Source organism: Anabas testudineus, chromosome 22 (assembly GCF_900324465.2).
Source record: "Anabas testudineus chromosome 22, fAnaTes1.2, whole genome shotgun sequence".
Classification (NCBI taxonomy): Eukaryota; Metazoa; Chordata; class Actinopteri; order Anabantiformes; family Anabantidae; genus Anabas; species Anabas testudineus.
Window position 1 is genome coordinate 5,190,237 of NC_046630.1, and position 20,757 is coordinate 5,210,993.

At 41.2% G+C, this 20,757-nt stretch overlaps 3 protein-coding genes across 5 annotated transcripts; 2 read left to right on the plus strand and 1 right to left on the minus strand.

Annotated features, from left to right (window-relative positions):
- Positions 1–110: 110 nt before the first annotated feature.
- On the minus strand, positions 111–7,421 carry LOC113148012 (sex comb on midleg-like protein 4). 3 transcript variants are annotated; one of them, XM_026339456.1, is made up of 8 exons: positions 7,253–7,421; positions 4,077–4,313; positions 3,583–3,712; positions 3,263–3,487; positions 2,931–3,092; positions 2,619–2,843; positions 2,399–2,544; positions 111–2,257 (listed from the first exon to the last, which is right to left on the minus strand). In XM_026339456.1, exons 2-8 carry the CDS (start codon positions 4,305–4,307, stop codon positions 2,132–2,134), a joined length of 1,245 nt encoding a protein of 414 aa, XP_026195241.1. In that variant the 5' UTR covers positions 4,308–4,313; positions 7,253–7,421; the 3' UTR covers positions 111–2,131. The 3 variants fall into 3 exon arrangements, with proteins under 3 accessions (XP_026195241.1, XP_026195242.1, XP_026195240.1); XM_026339457.1 differs by lacking the exon at positions 7,253–7,421 and adding an exon at positions 5,164–5,279 and having other exon boundaries at positions 3,287–3,487; XM_026339455.1 differs by lacking the exon at positions 7,253–7,421 and adding an exon at positions 5,164–5,279.
- afg1la (AFG1 like ATPase a) lies at positions 6,923–13,113 on the plus strand. Its single transcript, XM_026339473.1, has 13 exons — positions 6,923–7,061; positions 7,433–7,638; positions 8,156–8,207; positions 8,299–8,400; positions 9,347–9,477; positions 9,610–9,709; positions 9,932–9,990; positions 10,107–10,189; positions 10,279–10,349; positions 10,487–10,587; positions 10,890–11,030; positions 11,118–11,228; positions 11,971–13,113. The coding sequence occupies exons 1-13, from the start codon at positions 6,935–6,937 to the stop codon at positions 12,106–12,108; spliced, it is 1,422 nt and encodes a 473-aa protein (XP_026195258.1). The 5' UTR covers positions 6,923–6,934; the 3' UTR covers positions 12,109–13,113.
- Positions 13,114–13,712: 599 nt separating this feature from the next.
- On the plus strand, positions 13,713–20,590 carry foxo3a (forkhead box O3A). Its single transcript, XM_026339421.1, has 2 exons — positions 13,713–15,108; positions 19,257–20,590. Exons 1-2 carry the CDS (start codon positions 14,551–14,553, stop codon positions 20,568–20,570), a joined length of 1,872 nt encoding a protein of 623 aa, XP_026195206.1. The 5' UTR covers positions 13,713–14,550; the 3' UTR covers positions 20,571–20,590.
- The last annotated feature ends 167 nt before the right edge of the window (positions 20,591–20,757 follow it).

The window sequence follows — 20,757 nt, forward strand, 5'->3', positions numbered from 1 at the left end:
GTTCATTGAGCGTTTTCAGGTGTAAAAACTATAACAGTGAAATAAAAGCTTTATCTCACACACACAACTCTGATTATTCTTAATTTAATACTCACATACAGTACAGTATACACATAAGAGTTCCTTTACACCTCACAAACACAAAAGCAAACAGTTAAATACATAGATGTTTTTTTAGCACCAGCATAGAGTACTGATCCACTCAGCTTTCTCTAAAGCTCTTAGTCATGTTTTTCAAAATAAAATAAAAAAAACCTTAGCTTGATCTCACTAGGCATGGCTTACATGTAATATCATTACAGCAGCATTCACTTACAAAGATTAATTGATTAAAAAAGGATGCATACTGCACACCAAAAGTGGCATACAAAAGCAATATTATATTATTTACCCATTTACATGGCCGGTTTAGGTTTTCTCAATGTAACATTTAAGTGCCTGGTGTGTTTTAACAACTTGTATCAACACTGATGCTTGATAAAAACATAGAAACATATGAATTTAAAAAAAGTAAATATACATACATGAAGAGCCTGTGGAGAATATTGGCGTGTAACAACCTTGCCTATTGAAACATAAATATATCACTTTCACAATGCTAACAGGAGAGCTACCGTCTGTCAGTTTTGTTTCATTTATACTGTTTTTTAATATTAAATTAAAATAAAAAAACAATGACAAATCCAATGGGAACATTACTCGTTTTTTGTTATACAGTAATGTGAAAAAATAGTATCAAAATGATTTTTCTAAATCTCTCGATCAAAAAGCAATGTAGTATTTAATTTTCCAGTACAGTTATAGATATGTTTTCAGCTTCACAAGTAAACATGATCCTATAGTGAGATTTGACAAGGTGATAGTAGTCTTAAGGTATAAAGTGTTTTCTGTTATATATTTCCAGTCAGATTATGAATATAAATAGGGCCTTAGGATTAAACCGCATAACGGAGACAGATGCTGCTCATGATACTATATTGTGAGAGGAAATATTTTCTTAGTGGCCGTCTTTTACTGATTACATTTTGTTATCATGTGTATCAAGAATGCATTCCACAACCTGAAGGGTTTTTGATTCAAAATCATCTGTGTCAAAAGTAGATATAGTTAGTAAGACGAGAAAGAGAGAGACATTTGGGGACTCCAGGTCTGCAAGTGCAAAAGTGGAAAAGAGAGGGGTCGCAGGATGTTACTTTGACTGTTCCCCTTTATTCTGTGCACTGGGAGACGTTTGTGATGATTAACCTACAGAGAATTATGTAGCACCCGTCGCCACATTCATCTGAGCTCATTGTTTATGTCCAGCCCCCATCTCTACTGTTTTGGTTAACTCTCACCGCCCTCACAGCACCATTTTTGGCCACACTGTACTGCAACCCCCTGCAGAATACCTGCCCAAACACCAAACAGCAGACAGGTACTGGGTTAGCTACTAGTGGCTCAGTGCATGTAGCTAAAAGGAGGGATGTTTCCCTCAGGAGATGGTGGAGACCAAACACAGAGCTAAAAGAGAGAAAATATACCACAACTTGAAATAAATGACTGATAATATTGCTCTGTATGCAACTCTGTTTGCTGAAAAGTCAATCATATTGAATTGAAAGGTGATTTATAATAAATATTGTGTCTACAAATCATTCCCATTGTAGTGTAACTTTCTTTGTCAGGTATAAAAATAACTAAATATTCTTTCTGATAGTGTGTTAGCTGTAAAGAAATACTATGTTAATTTACTTTAAAAAATACAACCTGGTTGACATCTCAGAAAATGCAGGTGATGCTGGAGATGCTAACATTTACGTTAGCCCTCTAATGTCAGCGTTAAGTTGTATCCTGTTCTGACCCTATGATAATTCCACGTTTTAGCACCTTAATGTTGAATAATGTTTCAAAAAAGACTGAAGATAAAGTTATATCTGCCTAGTCCTACATGAATATGCATTTGTTGTGTCTATTTGTTATAAATTTTGTTTCACTTATGTCATATTTTTACACATAAGTTACAGTACAGTTACTTCTGTAGCTTAAATTGTGGCTTTCTTCTTATTGGGTCACAGACCTGGGCTCCCCACACATGACCCTTCTCTAATGTACTGTTGGATTCGAGGTGGGGGATATAGTGTAGAGGTTTTCAGAACTTAGTCTGCTTTAGTTTGTCGATGTGGTAGCAAAGCTTCAGGGCCGGTCCCAGCTTCAGTCCGAGGTACTTCATGATCATGTCGCTCTTTAGTAGTAACAAGGCATTTCCATCTATCTCCTGAGAGAAGCAGAAAAAAATCTGCGTCAGTGTCAAATCAGGAAGAAATAATCTGACCAGTCAGGGTGATTTCAACTGGATGTTTGATGTGGCCAATTAAATCAGCCGTATCAAGGCAATAGGAGTTAGAAACGAACTTACATGTTTTCTAAAGATGTCCGCATGGGGGCCAAGAGCCTGGGGGTCTGCATCCCTGATGAACCAGACCACATCTTCCACAGACCAGGTGGATGGGTCTTTATTGGGTGGAGCCTTGGACTCCTGGGACTCTGGAGAAGCATTATAACCTAGTGGAAGGACAAACGAGTTTTACTTCTGCATCTCTGGGTAAATAAAAGTGACCTGTGTGATGACCTCTCACCTGTCCTGTTGCTCTCTGGGAATGTGTTTGGGCTGGTGGACGACTGCCTGCACATGCTCATTGAGGCTGAGCCGTTGGAGAACTGCTGTGATGAACGAAACCCGTAGGAGGACTTTGGTGAGTAGGATGAGCTTATGGAGCTGAAAGCAGAATCACCAGGGTCCACGGAGTAGCGTTTGCCGTCTGATTGGTCTAAATGGTAGTCCTCGGCCATGGATGTTTCAGCTAAAGGCAAGATTAAAGTCAGAATGAGCTCAAATAACTTGCTTACGTCTGCCTAGAAGCTTCTACTAAAGAGTCCAAATTTAGTACCATCTGACTGGTAGGAGCCACTACTGTGCTGGGTAATGGGTTGATCACTGAAGAGGTTTTCACAGTGCAAGCTGCGACAGAGTTTCTTCAGAAAACGAAGCACATAGTCAATGCTGTTCACTACGGGGAGGCTCAGAAGGTGCTGCTTCCCATCAAATGTGGCTGCAAGAGCAAAACAGGGGACCACTTGAAACAACGCAGCACAGTTTGGATGCGATTTGTCACAAATTAGGTCTTTAAACCTTTACAAATGATTATTTTTTTCTCAGTTCCACCTCAGGTAAAGTGCTAAGAAATGTGTTAAAGGGTATTAAACAAACAGAGAGCAACACCTGAAGGGGGTCGTTGTACAACACCTGATATTTTTTCTCCCCCGTAGCCTTGCGTGAGTAGAGTGAACACTGTTTTCTGCTGGAAGGCGCTGTCGATGCAGCCTTGGACGGCCTGCTGCAGCACAACGGAAGGCCTGTCGGGTCCGAAGTGATCAGGGAGCTGCTGGATCTTCTTTCTATCAAGGTTGGGGCCTGTGTTGGCCTGTTTGTTGATGTAGATACAGACTGAAACAGGAAATAACAGTAGAAACATCTGGATTACAAACAAAAAAGGAAATGAGTGCATCTTACATGGCATTCAGAATGTTTTAAGTCCCTACCTGTGAGCACCTGGGGCGTGGCAGAGTGGGGGATGGTGGCAGCATCCTGAGGAATGGAGCTCATATCAGGCTCAGGGGTGCTGCTGGGTGGAGAAATAGCCAACGGTGTCATCACCATCCTGGGTTTGAGCTGCAGAAGAAGATGTTTTTGCATTTTATTTCATGCATATCATTTATTTATGCATAATAAATGATGCAGCGCGGGGGGTGATGGAATAATCAAGATACCAAACTTGTTTAAAGGTGTAGTTTTTGTGCTGCAGAATAATTTTGTATGTATTTCTGAATATGAAATAGACTTATTTATTATAAAATTCCACTTTTAGAAGTAGTAGTTTAATATTCAATGCTGATAATACAGTAGACCAAAGCCAGATGTCTCTTAGTTACACTGGGGTCCTACAAAGGCATGGAGCCTGTGTGTCTATCTTTCTGTGTACACATGCATTTTTAAACACGCTGCATCAACACACCACACACCCCATCTGGCTGACCTTGAAGCCCGGTTTTCTCCCCCTCTTCTTTGGCACTTTGAGTGGTGGGAGCGACTCGGGGTAACGGTTAGGAAAATCCATCTTGGCGACATTGCGGAGCGGGGGTCTCCCTCTCTTCCTGCCCTGTATCTTCCCAGACTGGCTGGGGATGAAGGAGGGAGCCACTGCAGCTGATTGCATTTCACCGTTGTTGCCGTCTGATTTCTGTGCCGTGGTTGCAGGTACACTCATTTGGAGCTGGAGACAAAGGAAACAACGGTTGAGATTGAGCAGTAGGAAATACATAAAACATTGACTTTACTTGCACAGTAATCCTCCTTCTCAGCAGCTACATATCAGAGAGCAGCATTAGCATCCACTTAGAGGAACCACAGAGGAAGCATAATGGCTTGGCAAAGATGTACAACAGCAACATACAAACACTAACAGACTGCAGAATCCTCAGCTGATGCAGTGCAGTGAGAGAAGCAGCATTCAGCACAGCACCATAATAATCAAACAACACAAAAGGCAGTCATGCAAGAGCTGTGGTGGAAACAGCACCTCCATCCTGCACTGATAACACACCAATAAACCTGAGCAAGAGAGGGAGGGGGTGTCTATTACCTGCTTTCTCCTATTGTGAATGCCCAAGAGCTTTGTCTTTTGTCTTAAATCCCAGAAGCCTAGTGGGTGGCTATAAAGCCAAATCTCTCACAATGCAGGGAAAGCCATTTTGTTCTTGCTCTATGTGGGTTTTTCCTTGTCCTGTTTGGTTAACACACTACTGCTACTGCTGCTGCTGCTGCTGCTCAGCACACAGGCTGCAGACATCTCATTAGACTAATGCATTCAGCAGTGGCACAGGGAGGGGGAAATTGACTTCACCATGGCTACCCAGCTATGAATTACCATTACGATGACAGCTTCCACCCTAATCTTTAAAAAAAAAAAAGAAGCAGCTACATTAAACCAAACATCTTCCATGCAGCAGAGCTAACCAGGATGAGAAACTGCTGTTTAAATGTAGGAAATGTATTTTTATTTTAGCAGATTTATTAACGGAAACAGTATGTAAACAAACAATAACCAGTCAGCAGGCACTCACCATCCAAAACAGATGTGGAGATGTGGAGTATCCCTACGCTCCGTGCTGTATTTTTCCTGCCTCCAATAGCAGAGCACAGATCTCAAAGCAAGGCGGATTCCACTGTAATACTGTATATATGTGTGTGTGTGTGTGTGTGTGTGTGTGTGTGTGTACAACAGAGACAGACAGAGAGCGAGTGACAGTGCGTGTGCGTGTATGCGTGTGCACTAATGTGAGAGAGGGAGAACGGCTCCTCTGTTGTCATGGCAACAAGCCTGTAAGCCCTGTAACACCCTGACGGACGTTTGCCATGTTTTGTCTGAAACTCCGGCTCAGTGCCGTGGAGGTAAAATTAGACTGAGGCTGGACTTTCTGCTGTTAATAATAATGAGAATATCTGACAATAGACTGATGATTTTGTATTTTTAGACCCATTTCTAATCAGGTAAAATCCCACTGAGGTTACAGTAGCAACCTCTTACTCAGAGGAGACATAGCAATAATGGCAGCATCACAATATCAGACAACATGAAATACATAGATATACAACAACAGCATGCATGAAATCTTAAATAAGCCTAAAACATTTATAAAGACATAGTTAAGAACGCTAAAATGTGCTAAAACATTTTTAGAATAAAATACCAAATATTTGCTGGTTCTGGCTTTTCAAACTGCAGTTCTTTGTTTTTTTGTTATATACATTGAGTCAAAGTAAGTATTAATATTTCTTGCTAGGAAATCACAAAAATGACATGACCACAAACAGTTTATTTATAAAATGTATAAAAAGACACATAATGACCACAAATTCACACAAAACAATCACAGAGATAAGAAATACCCCCAAACACACACAGAATTCACAAAATCATCCTGAAGAGACAGAAAATGACCACAAATAGAAATAAAATGGCACGAGACACATGACAACCATAAATATGCAAGAAACAATCCCAGCGATGCAGAAAATAAACATACAATGGCAGCATGACATGACAGCCTCATTTGTAGTTGTTTTAAAAAGAACAGTATCAATAATTGGTCCCTTTTAATCCCAATTTTAAAATTTTTATTAAATAGCCTATATTGATGTATATTAATTATTTCTAGCACTTGATATTTTGTTTTTTGGCTGTTGATCAGACAAAACAAGTTATCTCAAAATGCTACCTTGAAATGTGGCGTATTTTCATAATTATCTTTTGTTCCATGCAATAAATCAAGGTAAAATTAAAACGATTATAATGTTTTTTCATCCATAAAATACGAGAGAAATGTCTAATGAACCATGCTTGTCACAAATAATATATTATTAAGTTTTCACACTGGAAAAGCTGCAATCAGAAAAATAGTTGCATGTATATTTGCTTGACAATTAATGTTATCAAACTTGGTGTAGAATAACTTATAAATAAAAAGATAAATCAGCAAATAAAGTAGCAGCTAAAGTAAAGATTAAACAGTTTTGATAGCTACCACTATTCTAAAAAACATATTTGTTTATCTATGTAAGACATTTTGAAATGTATTATATATTTCCCACAATGTCAACACATTTTTATTACCACGCTGATTATTATAATATTATCATAACGCTGTGTGTGTGTGAGATCTTACCAGGATATTTATTTATTGTTTATAAATGTTAAGAAAATAAATGTTAAATTAATAAATACCAAATACAGAACTGAGAGAAGTGTCGCCCTCTGCAGGCTCAGAGAGGGAAACGCTTTTGTCTGCTTGAGGGTTTGTTAATAAAGTTACGTTGATCACATTTGAAACCAAGATGGCGGCGCGCGTACCGCTGTCTTTAAAGATGTCACCCTCAGCTTCATTGGGCGCTAGGTTTTTATTTACGGAGCAATTTTCCTCTAAAAACCTGCTAAAATCGTTAACGGAGCTTTTCAGACGAGGTGAGATAACTTTTTGATTCGGCCCTGTGGTGGGTGAAGTTGTAAACAGCAGCTGACCGGTGGTGGAAGCGTTAATTATTCCTTAAAAGTCGACGTAGCTTTACTTTAAAGTCATCGTAAAGCAGCTAAATTACTTCTTCTCTCAGTAAAACTGTGATAATAATTTGGGCCACTTCACTTTATTCACTTACCTTGCTGTTTCCGCTGGTTTTATTCCACCCTGTGAGCTGTCGGCAGACTTGTATTGTTTCCCAACCTCTGGTCCCATAACTTTACGCATCATTCTTTAAAGTATAAGCTCGTATTTGTAAAAATTTGAGGTGATAGAGGTGAAAAAGTGCCGTTGTGATTTGTGGTATTATAATACTCAGGTTACTCCGTGGAAACCCACCAGGCGGTGGAGGAGAGCGGCGGCAGCGCCGCCCGGTTCAGCGGCCCTCTGGATCACTACACCGGGCTGATCAGAGACGGGACGCTGCGGGAGGACGAGCATCAGAAAGCGGTGCTGCAGAAACTGGACCAGCTGCACAAAACACTGAGAGGATACAGCAACACGCCGACCTCCATCTTCTCCAAGGTAGACAGAAACACCTCAGCATCACGTTTTAAACATTAATCTTGGATGGAAAAGTCAAAGTCGAAGAGTCCTGAACCAACTTGCACATCTGACTTTGACCCAAAACTATATTATATAATATTGTACTATAAATACTTAAAGGTGCATATATACAGATAAAAGAAATGTGATAAATCATTCAGGCACAACTGATTATTTGCTAAATGGTTTGATAAATAACTAGGTAGTGTCAACCATTATTTTCTCCACTCACATGTTTTATATTTTGCAGGGATACTTAGTTACTCAATTTAAAGACAGAAAAAAAAAACTATATATATATATATATATATATATATATATATATATATATATATATATGAAGAATCAGGAGGCACATGGTGGAAATACAAGTCCTGGACCTGTTTGAGTAATTAAAGTTGCTGTTTTCATTTTACAGGGTTGTCTAAAGTCATTATAACACCCAAATCGTCTCCATCTGACTTTTGTTGTTGTCTTCTTATGCTGTATATTTCAGTTTTTCACAAAACCCAAAGCTCCAAAAGGCTACTACATCTACGGTGATGTTGGTAAGGAATACAGAGTTGTACACTGTTTTCTGATAATATTGTGTTTTATATATTGATTTGTTCCTGACACACGTTGTTTTTATTGTTACAGGCACAGGAAAAACTATGGTTATGGACATGTTTTATTCATATGTGGAGACAGAAAAGAAAAAGAGGGTTCATTTCCATGGATTTATGTTGGACGTGCATAAAAGTAAGTATAATTCACTGTCAGTAGTTATAGTATGTGAGGACGGGTGCCAGACATGCTAATCACCTCAGTGTTCTTTCTCTGCTACATAAAGAAACAATGGGCTCTGTATTTATCAAAATATGAACCTATATTACAGTTCTCTGTAGCAAGATAAAAAAGTGGAAGGTGTGCTACACTGAGAAGGAAAACAAGGTACAATAAATAAATGATTTTCTTTTATTTGTAGATGCTATACATCCACATTGTGAGATCTTAAGATGTGTTTGTGTCTTTGTTAGTGTGTAAAGATTATGCTGTTCATGTTTTTGTCTCTGTCTGACCTTTTTTTTTTTATATATGGCTAATACAAGCTGTTTGTCTTTAAGGCATAATTGCTACCTGCAGGGGGCGACACTGTCTCTATGTTTCTCTAATGTTTAAAATCAAGTGATTAGCATCAAGCCTAGCCCTACAGAAAAATCTAAAATAAAGTTTTACATAATACATAACAATTTAGATATCAAGAAAACCATATACTGTAACCAACCATATACTTGTCCAACAGACTGCAGATGAACCTTATCCTTTTACAGTGGTGATGAACTTAGTTTTATTTCCTATTTACAGTTTAATACAAAGTTTTGTTTTCAATACAACACTTTACAGGTAATGTTCAAAGTTTGCAACACTGTGGTTGTTTCAGTTTTTTTCCATTTAAGGCACCACCTGTCTTTTGTTAAATATACACAAGTATTTTTGTTTGATAAATAATTGATAAATGGATCATCAGATATATGCAGAAAGATTACACAGAAAATATAAAAAGTTGTACTTATTGACATTTTATGAGCTGTTACAAACAGCAAAAAGGGCAGAGATTGTGCATTTAAGTTTAAATTTAACTGTATTTGTGTGTATGTATTTATACTTGTAAACTACCGAGCTGTTGTTGGTTTGTTTGTCTTAGGGATCCATCGGCTAAAACAGAGTATGCCAAAAAGAAAAGCAGGAAAAATGGCCAAGTCCTATGACCCCATTGCTCCAGTTGCTGAGGAGATCAGTGAAGAGACTTGTCTTCTGTGCTTCGATGAGTTTCAGGTAATTTTATTTCTCTCCATGATGGGGTGTTGTTTTTGTACCTTTATAATTTTATTATCTACAGCAGCTAACTTCAGCAGTGCTGCTGTTATGGTTTGACCAGAGTTAATTTATTTATTACGGGTATTCCAGGTCACAGACATTGCTGATGCCATGATCCTCAAACAGCTTTTTGAGAATCTGTTTCTAAATGGTGTTGTTGTCGTGGCCACTTCTAATCGTCCCCCTGAGGGTGAGCTGTGACACAGAATTTATGAGCAAAACTTGTGATATTAAATGTTGTGATGATTAAATTGTGTTTAATTGCCATTATGGGTATTAAAAGTTGCTAAAAAGAAATCATTAAATTTAAATCTGGTATGAATCTGCATTATTCCAAATGTTATTACGTTTACCAACAATGCAAATAAAAGTAAGGCAAAATAAGACCATTGTTTTTGCTCTTTTGCCTCAGACTTGTATAAAAACGGACTGCAGAGAGTGAACTTTGTGCCTTTTATTGCCGTATTGCAGGTACGTAAATAAAAATAAAACAAGTGCTGTTGTTATGACAAACATATAAAAACATTTCTTTACTTTGTATTTTAATGACCTCTGATGTTTGTCTCTCACAAAAATTGCCTCAACAGAAACATTGCCAAACTCTTCGCCTGGATTCTGGGATAGATTATCGCATGAGGAACAAACCGTCTGCTGGAAAACTCTACTTTCTGTTAGGACTCCATAAAATGCTGACAAAATTTGTCTCTTTGTGTGCATGTTCTGTTTTTTTTTAACGTTGCTTTGTTGGTTTCGCTGCAGCTCCACTGAGCCTGACGTAGAAGTGACTCTAGACAAGATGTTTGACGAGCTGGCTTTTAAGCAGAATGACAGTGAGTGGACTTAAAAGTGATGTTTGACTTAATTCAGCAGCTCACATTAGAATTTTTTACCTCTGTGCTTGTTTTATCACAGAAATTGTACCTGTTTACATAAATATATGTACTTAATTTACCGTTTTCCTCCACAGTAACACGACCCAGACTTCTAAATGTTCATAACAGGAAAGTCCGTCTGAACAAAGCCTGTGGGACCATTGCAGACTGTACGTTTGAGGAACTATGTGATAGAGTAAGTCTCTATCTATAATCCTCCGTCTGTGACCATATGTTCCTGCAGCGGATGTGTGTGTGTATATATCTTTTTTTATTTATTCTTTTTTTTTTTTTTTTTTTTTTGAACGACTTGCTTGACTGCTGATTCATTCTTTCATTACACAAATAAGATTCTTGCTTATTTTAAAGTTTGTGAGCAAAGACACTGAACTTTTGTAAAAAGGAAGTTCAACAGGTTTGAACAATCCTGCTAAAAGAAAAGACATTTTAAAGTAAAGTGTGATTTTAATTAAAAGTCTGGTTTACACCATGTTTCAGCCTTTAGGAGCCAGTGACTATCTGGAGATAGCCAGGCTGTTTGACACAGTCTTTATTCGACACATTCCTCTGCTCACCCTGAACAAGAAAACTCAAGCCAGGCGCCTCATAACACTCGTGGATGCCCTTTATGAGCACAAGGTACTCCCATTCACATGCACGCTTGGCTTTCAGTTAAATACCAGACTTCAGCTGTTTGTTCAGGATTATTTTTTTATCTTATTTCAGGTGCGTGTGGTGATTCTTGCGGCCCACCCTCTCGAGGATATTTTTGTGCACGACGGTGATCACAGTCATGACGAGAGCCACATTCTGATGGACGATCTGGGGCTGAAAAGGGTGAGAGCTCTGCGACTCTGTTTTCACAGCTAAACCAGTTTTTCAGGTTGGCCGTGCACCTTCAGTCGTAAATATCATTTAAACTGACACTGATGAGTAAGATTGGAAAGCGACTCAGTCCACATTGTGCATGCACCGAATAAATGCTCTACTACTCAGTCTTCGTTTTGTGCAGGTGTAAACCTCTGTATGATCAGTAAAGGTAGAAGATTAAATTCTCTTGTTATGTTTTGATGATGATGATATTCTACTACATAACTAATTAACAGACAAACTGGAGCAAACATGATCGGTAAAGGTAGAAAAAAATGTTACAGATGAGCAGTTCATTGTGATTTAGTGGTAAAGGAAAATAATGAAATCATCATTTTCATTCATTATGCTCTACACAGTACTGATATTGTAATCTGTAATCTGTAATCTGTAATCTACTGTGTTGAGTAGCATCAAAGGTAACTGTTCCTATAAAATCAGTTTTCGCCTGAGTGATTTCCAGGTGACATTTGCATTTGTTTCGATATGTGTCCAGGTTTCACATGGAGATGGTTTTGGAGAGGATAATGACTCTGTAGCATTAAAAAAAACTGTGAATCTTGCCAAAACTGCATCTTTGAAAACTGAAAATTGTGAAATTAGTCCAAAGGAAATATTGTAGAGATGATATGTATGATAAAATGTGAACATAAACATGTAATTTTTTTTGCCACAAGGCTTCACTAATCGGTGTTAATTGAATTTCCAGGAAGAAGCCAGCACTCTGTCCATCTTCAGTGGAGAAGAGGAAAAATTTGCCTTCCAGAGGACAGTGTCTCGACTCACAGAAATGCAGACAGAAGAATATTGGCTGGAAGGGGACAGAAGCACAAAATCGCAGGTTTAACATTTGGGAAAAGTCGAACATGTTACCCAACGTCTATACGCTGCCAAAAACGGTCCAGACTGAGCACTACTCCTACTCATCTTATCCAGCACAAACCGGACGGGACTGAACAGTATATGTGCAAATGTTGTACACAGAATATTTATTCATATCTTAAGGCCTTTTTTTATCATTTTATTGCAACATTGCACTTTACAGATCATTCTTAAGATGAACTTTAGGTTGGTATATTGCTTTTAACTCAGCATCATGAAGGGGTCCAACTGTATTTACTTCTATAAATCTCTGAGGGGAGGAGAAAAAAAGCTGGATGACTTTTGCCTAATGGACTTTTGTGAAGATTTAAGGGACATTTTAATCGGATCTCCTCATAGATACGCAGCGGTTTTGATAATACATCTCAGTGAGTTATATAGAAATCTAAATATAGTGAAAGCGCATGTGTTTGGGGCATCTGAAGCTGCATTCTGGATAACTTATGTGGAAATATCTTAGCTCTTATCTATTATTTTTATTTAAGACATGAATCACAGGAAATGCTGTAATTCACATTTTACTTCCAGGACGGTGTATTTTTATTTACGCTTCATAAATAACCATCAGTGTTGGTTGATAACTACCTATTTCATTTAGTACTCAGTAGTACTCTCTGCCTTACAGAAACAAAGATGTACTGTGTGGGAGTGAGAAAACTTATCTCCTCTGCAAACAAAAGTGTTATTGATACAGACACTTGGTGGTTTGTTATTTAGTGAGATCTGAGGTTGTGTTGGGAAAAACTAAGTTTTGTGTCACTCATAAAATTCAGCAGCTTTAAAACTTGAAAGTACTGTAATAATTAAATTAACCAACAGAGTTGAAATCACCCTAAATAAGCCACTGTTCCTTCATAACTGAAGATATGTTTGTTTAATTGTGAATGATTAATTTAAATAATGTTATTTGATGTTAATGTAAAGAGTTTGTTGTCTGCGGCATCATTTTCTTTAAAATCTTTTAATGTGACATATTAGTACTGTAGCTTGTACTTTAACATAGGGTTGGAGAGTGTGGTTGAATTTAATATATTAAGAATACTACTACAGACAATACACTACATGCACGTTTTGCCCATCATGTTGATTAAAAATGGAAATATGCATACATCACTATATGTGTTTAAAAACATATAAACTCAATATTTATGTAGAAACAAAAACATAATCAGTGTTAGAATTGACTATTTGTGATGCAGTGTGTGCTAGACTTGGTACTGAGGACCTGACCTGGGGGGTCTTCAGTGGTAAGAAGCTGGTTTCAGGTAAGAACTGGAGAACAGCAGGAATTTGTGACAAACCAAATTATATTTTTATGTCTGCTACAAATCACAGTAAATTCAATATATTGTTTTATATAATACAGAATATTATTATTATGATGGTGTTTTTGGTGTTCTGTGTAAATCTGGCTGGAGGAGGAGGAGGAGGGGGAGTGATGTCAGTGTTCTGCAGACATGTCCATGCTGTCACTTTAATTTCAGCGCAGTCCAGGGGGCAGGAGGTGTGTGTGTGTGTGTGTGTGTGTGTGTGTGTGTGTGTGTGTGTGTGTGTGTGTGTGTGTGTGTGTGTGTGTGTGTGTGTGTGTGTGTGTGTGTGTGTGTGTGTGTGTGTGTGTGTGTGTGTGTGTGTCCCCTCCTCTTGGAGTTGGAGCTTTTGCGCCAACCGCAGCAGCAGCAGCTCCCCCGGACTGAATGAAGTGTGTTTGCAGGCTGCTGGCCACACGGAGGACACCGTGCTGGGCCGCTGAAGATGCCAGAGATGCATCTTTATTTCGTCTTGGCTCTTCAGATGGCGGATTTCCAGCTCGCCTCATTTCCCCAGTAGCTCTCTCTCTGTCTCTCTCCCTCTTTTATTTTTTTTTTTACAGAGGAGCTGCAGGGCCTTGAGAACCCAATCTCCGCCTTGATGGTATCTGGACTGCAGCGCACAGCTCGGGCGGCTGGCAGCTCTCTGCACGGATGATAAAGAAGTTGGGAAAGGAAATGGTCAAGATGGCAGCTGTGCACGGAATGATAAAGCTGATGTGGTGGCATTAGATGGAGTCGCTTGCCGTCGGCGTGCACGTCGCCTGATCGCGGCGCAGGACGCGGGCGCTTGCAGAGGAACGTCGTCTGGACCGCGGATCCTCGCCATCCGTAACCTCCACATTTCGCGAAATTGCAATGCACGTCGGGCCGGGGTGTGGGCTGTGCACGGGAAAAGGCGATGTTTTGTTAGTGCTGGGCAGCCCGACGAGCGCCGTGCGCCGCGGATAAGACGACGGAGAGACGGACACGTGCTGGGACCGGACTGCAGCTCGGATAGTTGCACGGTACACGAAGAGTCCCTGAAGCCCTCACACGACATTGATGGAATGCGTCCCGACTGATTTTATAACCCTTTGTGCTCAAACATTGCGATTAACATGGCTGAGGCGCAGCGCAGCGGCGACGAGCCGCCGTCAAACGTGGAGATAGACCCGGATTTCGAGCCCCAGAAGCGGCCACGGTCCTGCACTTGGCCTCTGCCCCGACCGGAGTCCGGTGCGGGCAAGCCCGGGACTAATGACGCTGACGTAATCCCCGAAGAAGAGGATGATGAGGGGGGCTGCGCGGAGGGCAGCGCTGCTCAGACGGACCGCGGTGATGCTGTTAAAGCCCGGGAGCCGAGCAGCAGCCGCGGCTCCACCTCGCAGCCGGTGGAGGTCCAGCGCGGCGCCTGCAGGGAGGAGAGCGCAGACGGCTCTCCGTCCTCCGCACAGACGCCCTCCGCGGCTCAGGGTGGCTCTGCCTCTCAGCAGCTGAGGAAGTCCTCCGCCCGCAGGAACGCCTGGGGTAACTACTCCTATGCAGACCTCATTACCCAGGCCATCGAGAGCGCCCCGGAGAAGAGGCTGACCTTGTCCCAAATCTATGACTGGATGGTGAGGTCTGTGCCATATTTCAAGGACAAAGGCGACAGCAACAGCTCTGCTGGCTGGAAGGTGAGCAGGTGACACGCTGGAGCTGTCATCACAACAAAGACCCTGTTGTGGTCATGTAAACACACAATGCACACAGTTGGAGGTGAAGGTGCAGAGATTATGTTATTTGCAGACACCACCAGCATCAGTTTAAGTCCTAGTTGGGTTTCAGTGGAGGAAATCTGCAGCACATTGGACACTGAATTGAATATGTGTCTGCCTGACTAGCACATGGTGTTAAATAACTTATGACCCAAGCTGCTGTCAAAATATTATGATCCACTTGTAATAGTATGTGCATCAAATTACACGCACTATTAGTTCTGCACCAGCAAAAAAAAACCATAGTAAGCAATAATCAAGCGAAAACAAGGCAGCAGATATGGGAGCTGAGAATCAAAACTGGCAATGCAAAGTTAATTTCACTTTCAGACAAACTGCTCACGCTGCAGCACAGGGGCTTCTTACAAGCTTCAGTGGGGCCCTTCTGTTTGATTTTAAGGATTAGTTCTGTCTGGAAAACCAATTCATCTGTCATGGAATCAAGTCTGATGAAAGCTTTGAGCTTTGCAGGATTTAGATTGGGGGGGTAGAAAAACTCTGGAAATAGGTTTGTAATCCTGCACAACTGTGGAAGTGGGATTCAGACCCATTCCAGGGAGTTTATTTGTGAACAACCTGCACTCGCTGTGGAGCTTGTAGCTACTTTCCAAACCTCATCATGTCACTCTGGGCTCTCATGGCCTGTTTTCATTCATGTTTACCACCGCATGCATCCAGCAGATATGTGCCTGCACTGGAAAGGGTTAATGTTAAGGTTTTGGAAGTGCTGACATCAGCATTTCCTTGGAGATGCTTGTAGCCGTGTGACATTCAGCTGTCAGCTTATGGTTGGTCATCTGCTTGGACTAAAAATGTCCCCAGCTCAGCTGGAATACAGGGTTGGAAATCCAGACCCGCAGTACGTCTCACAACCACAACAAAACAAAAAAACAGGATGTGAACAGATTCAGTGATGTGGTGCTTTGTAGCTCGAACATGTGGATATGATTTGAAATTTCCTCTTTGTTGTGACTCCAAAGTAAATATTGAGCTTCCTATATGGACGACCGGCCAGGGGCTCAGGACGGCCGGGTGCCACGCTGTCCTTTCATGTGGCCCGGGCACAAGAATCAATCAGCTGACTATAAATTATGTAGGTCAATGTGTAGCAGTGTGAGAGAAGCTCAGTGTTTCTCTTTGGATCTGGCTCTGGCTAAACTGGCGTCGCTCCAGTCCCCGCTCGGAACGAGGCTTTGCTCAAAGGGTGCTGCAGGGCTGCTGTGACTGCATGGGGGGAGGGGAAGGCAGGAGTTTGCTCTTTGTGATTTGTCTTTTAAAACGCTGTATGGGTCAGTACTGTATGTACCAGTACCTGCAAATGGCACACCAGATCCTACATGCGCACACAAGGCACTACTACTACGACTACTACTACTACTTCTATTGCTGCAGCTCCTCTGCAAAAGCTTTTAACACTTTATTAGTTCAAAGGGGTCATTTTTTAGGGTTGTATTGTGCAGCTGTTTTATCTGACTGCTGCAGCACAGTGCAATAATAATATTAATAATAATACGACAACACTACAACGTATGAACTCACAAATGAGTCTGACAGTCGACCAGAAATGACGAGTCCCAGAGGTTTGAAGGTTTATTTATTGCAGGGCTCTTGTGTTGGATTGCATTAGATGATTGAACTAGACAGGTGTTGTTGTTATTGTGTCCACTGGTTGTTGTTAATCGTGTTGTTAAACGGGTTGGTTTTCTCTGCGTGGGTCTTTTTAGCCGTTATACGCTGTTCACAAATGGAATATCAGATACTGTTATTTAGAAATAAGCCTATAAAAAATGTTCTTTTTGATTTGTCAGTCCTCAAATCAAAGGGATATGTGGAACCAATTTTCAAGTTAAACAGTTTTGATCATGACAGATCCACAAAATACACTTTCTTTATCAATTTCAAATGTAAATGTCGTCAGTGATGATGAACTACAGGCACAATGTATATCTTTTGTGCATGATATATAATCTAATTTGTCCCATACGTTGAGGTAACTATTATATGGGGATCACTAGTAGGGTTCAACTTGGAATAATTTTTACAGCTATTCTTATTTGATGAAAGTGAAAAGAGTGAAAACACTAATTTGCACCAGTTTCCCAGTTGTGTTTTGTCAAACTAACGACCCAAAAATATTCAGTTTGCAGTGACTGATAATGGAAAATGTGTGATGAGGTCTGTAGTTGGTCTCTAATCGTTTAAGTAGAGAAATCATAGTTCACATCTTGAAAACCAAAGCACTAACATTAATGCAAAGTTAACCAGAAGCTGTTTGATTCTGTGATAAAAGTAAAGCTCAAATTCAATAAATAAAGTAAATGTATTCATAGACCACATTAGAAAACAACTGGTAAAGTGGTGTTTAAAGCATATTTGCCTAAAGTCACTGTAGCACTGGCATTAGTGGAACCGGTGTTAAAATGTGCGTCCTGTACCTGTATTTCTCACAGACTGTTGTTTTAGGAGAAATCTAATGAGGATGTGTCTGCAGCAAAATCTTTTACTTATTTATCAACCTCTGGAGAAAAATCCAGATACTGAAAACATCCAGATACAAATGCTGGTGGATGAAGATTGAAGAAAATCAAAACCAAACACCAGGAGCTGCGTTCTCCAGTGTGTTTTATTAACACCTGCACTGCTGTGACATTTAGCGCGGGCTCTTCATCTTTTTGGCGCTCTTCATCAAACAAACTGGGATTTATCTACTTTTAATTATCAGTCCAACCTTCTGCTTAGAAACTCAGCTGATGTGAAGTGAGAGGAAAATATGCAGGATTTGGTGAAAACCAAACAGCAGCATGAATGAGGGTGAAGCCTGGTATATGTTATTCCTCTGTGCCACAGAGCTCCTTTGTTGAATGCATATGTATAATAAATATGGAGACGCAGCCTGCAGCTGGTTAGCTTAGCTTTGCACAAACACTGGAAACGGTGCTTGATGGCTAGTTGTTGCTGCTTCCTCCAGGATTTGATGCTATGCTAAACTAACCAGCTGCAAGCTTTGGCTTCAAAATGATCCTTACCTAGTAAGTCTGAAACTACTGAGAGAGAGAGAGGAGCAAAAACATTGTTGGTTTTCACAGTTTGATAAAAGCCAGAAACCAACTTCAGATGGGTGAAAATTGGAAACTAAGAGTGATTAGGAACCTGAGATTTATGAGTCACACGTGCTTTATTGTTTTAAGTAATGACGGCGTGCTAGGTGACCTGGTATTTTAGTTGGCTTTGAAGGACGTTTTTACTGGAAGTTTGATGTCAGCAGCTTATTGCACACAGAGGAGAACGTCTTAATTATCATTTATGAGAGAATCCACCTCCACACCTTATTTTACTGGACCATATAGTTTAGGACCTGTGCAGCTGTTTGTTTGTGCTGAGCTTGTTTTGTGTTTCATTACTTTAATCTTCTGAGAGACGGATTTAAATAAGACCTCAGTTAACTCAACTTAATTCAAGCTTAAGAGAATTATGCTGGACACTTTCCCAGTGATGTTGGCCTCACTGCAGAGTTTCTCTTTCTGTGACTGCAGTGTGTCTTAGTGCGGGGTGGTCACGCAGGCTCCAGCTGTTTAATTTCGTACATGGTTGGGAACATCTCCAGGGAAATCAAGTACACCTTTCAGAGCAGCTAGAAATAGGTCAGACTGTGAGGTGTGTAGAAGAAACGTCTCTTGGAAGACGCTGCAGAACGCTTCACTGTGCTTGGTTTTAATAGTTTAACGAGATAAAACCGTCAGTTTTCTGTTGTAGGAAAGAGGAGGAAGCTCACAATGAACTGAATGTTTAGTTGTTATTCAGCTCCATCTGTAACAATACAACTGATAAAACAAATATTAAACCTTTGGTTAAAGAATTGGTCATTAAGGCCGAGTTTGGATGGTAATCATCAGGGTTATTTCCCAGACAAAGTTTATACAATTACTTCTACTGAACAGTTCAGATAATTACATGAGTAAGTTTCCTCATGACTAATGTGTAATGTCGTTTCTCAACCCCCTCAATAAACCATGTTTCGACAGATGCGTTTATATTACAGTAAATAGTTTTCTTTCATTTTATTGCAGAATTCCATCCGACACAATCTCTCCCTGCATAGTCGTTTTGTAAAAGTCCAGAATGAAGGAACAGGGAAAAGTTCCTGGTGGATGGTCAACCCTGAAGGTGGCAAAGGAGGCAAAGCTCCCAGGCGACGTGCTGTATCAATGGACAACAGTAAGTACATCAAAGGAGCCAGAGGACGCGCCACCAAGAAGAAAGCGTCACTGCAGGCTGCTCAAGACGGCAGCTCTGAGAGCTCCTCCAGTCTCTCCAAATGGACAGGAAGTCCCACCTCTCGCAGCAGTGACGAGCTGGATGCCTGGACAGACTTCCGTTCCCGGACCAATTCAAACGCCAGCACGCTCAGCGGTCGTCTGTCCCCGATCCTGGCCAACCTGGAGCTGGATGAGGTGCCGGATGATGACTCTCCTCTCTCCCCAATGCTGTACTCCAGCCCCAGTAGTATGTCTCCATCCACAGGGCCCACAGGGCTCTCTGACCTGGCGGGTACCATGAACCTCAACGACGGGCTCTCTGACAACCTGATGGACGACCTTTTAGACAATATCAGCTTAACAGCATCCCAGCAACCTCCTCCTGGAGAGGAAGATGACGGAGCCAACAGTCAGGGGAGCTCAGTGTTTACCTTCAGCTGCGCAGGAAGCAGTCTGGGTAGCCCGTCTGGCAGCTACGGGCCAAACCCTCTTTTCAGCCCGCCGTCCATCACAAGCCTGCGCCAGTCGCCAATGCAGACCATCCAAGAGAACAAGCAGACCACCTTCTCCTACATCTCACACTTCAGTGACCACCAGACCCTGCAGGATCTGCTCAGCCTGGACTCGCACAGCCACAGCAATGTCATGCTCACTCAGTCCGACCCGCTGATGTCGCAGGCCAGCACCGCCATAGCCCTGCAGAACTCTCGTCGAAATGCCATACTGCTGCGCAAAGACCACATGTTGGTGAACCACGCCAGTGCAAGTCCGGCCCAAAGCTCTTCAGTGTCTGGTTGGCAAGCTGGCTTGTCATCCTCTGACAACAATGCTTGCCACCCCGACGCCAAGCAGCCGCATCTGAAGTCTCCCTGCAAGAACGCCTCTATGCAGCTCGGCTCTGGTTTGTCCGGCCAGGACCGCTTTCCCGCTGATCTGGACCTGGACGTGTTCAACGGCAGCCTAGAGTGTGACATGGACTCAATCATTCGCAATGAACTGATGGACGCGGATTGCCTGGACCTCAGCTTCGACTCCCGCCTCACCTCCACCCAGAACGCCAACAGGAATTCAGGAAGCTTCTCGAGCTCGAAACAGACCTCACCTCAGAGCTGGATCCCAAGCTGAGAAGCTCTGTCAGAGCTCAGTATGAGGAAAAAGAAGGGAAAGAAGGGAAATGTAAATTGGGTTTCAGTGTCCTGCATTGTGCAAATAGAAAGAAGGAAGTGTATTCATGTAGTTTTTCCATTACTTTAAATGTGAGGCATGTGAGTTCAGTACTGTATTTTAGGTGTCTGAGACACACAGTGGTGTC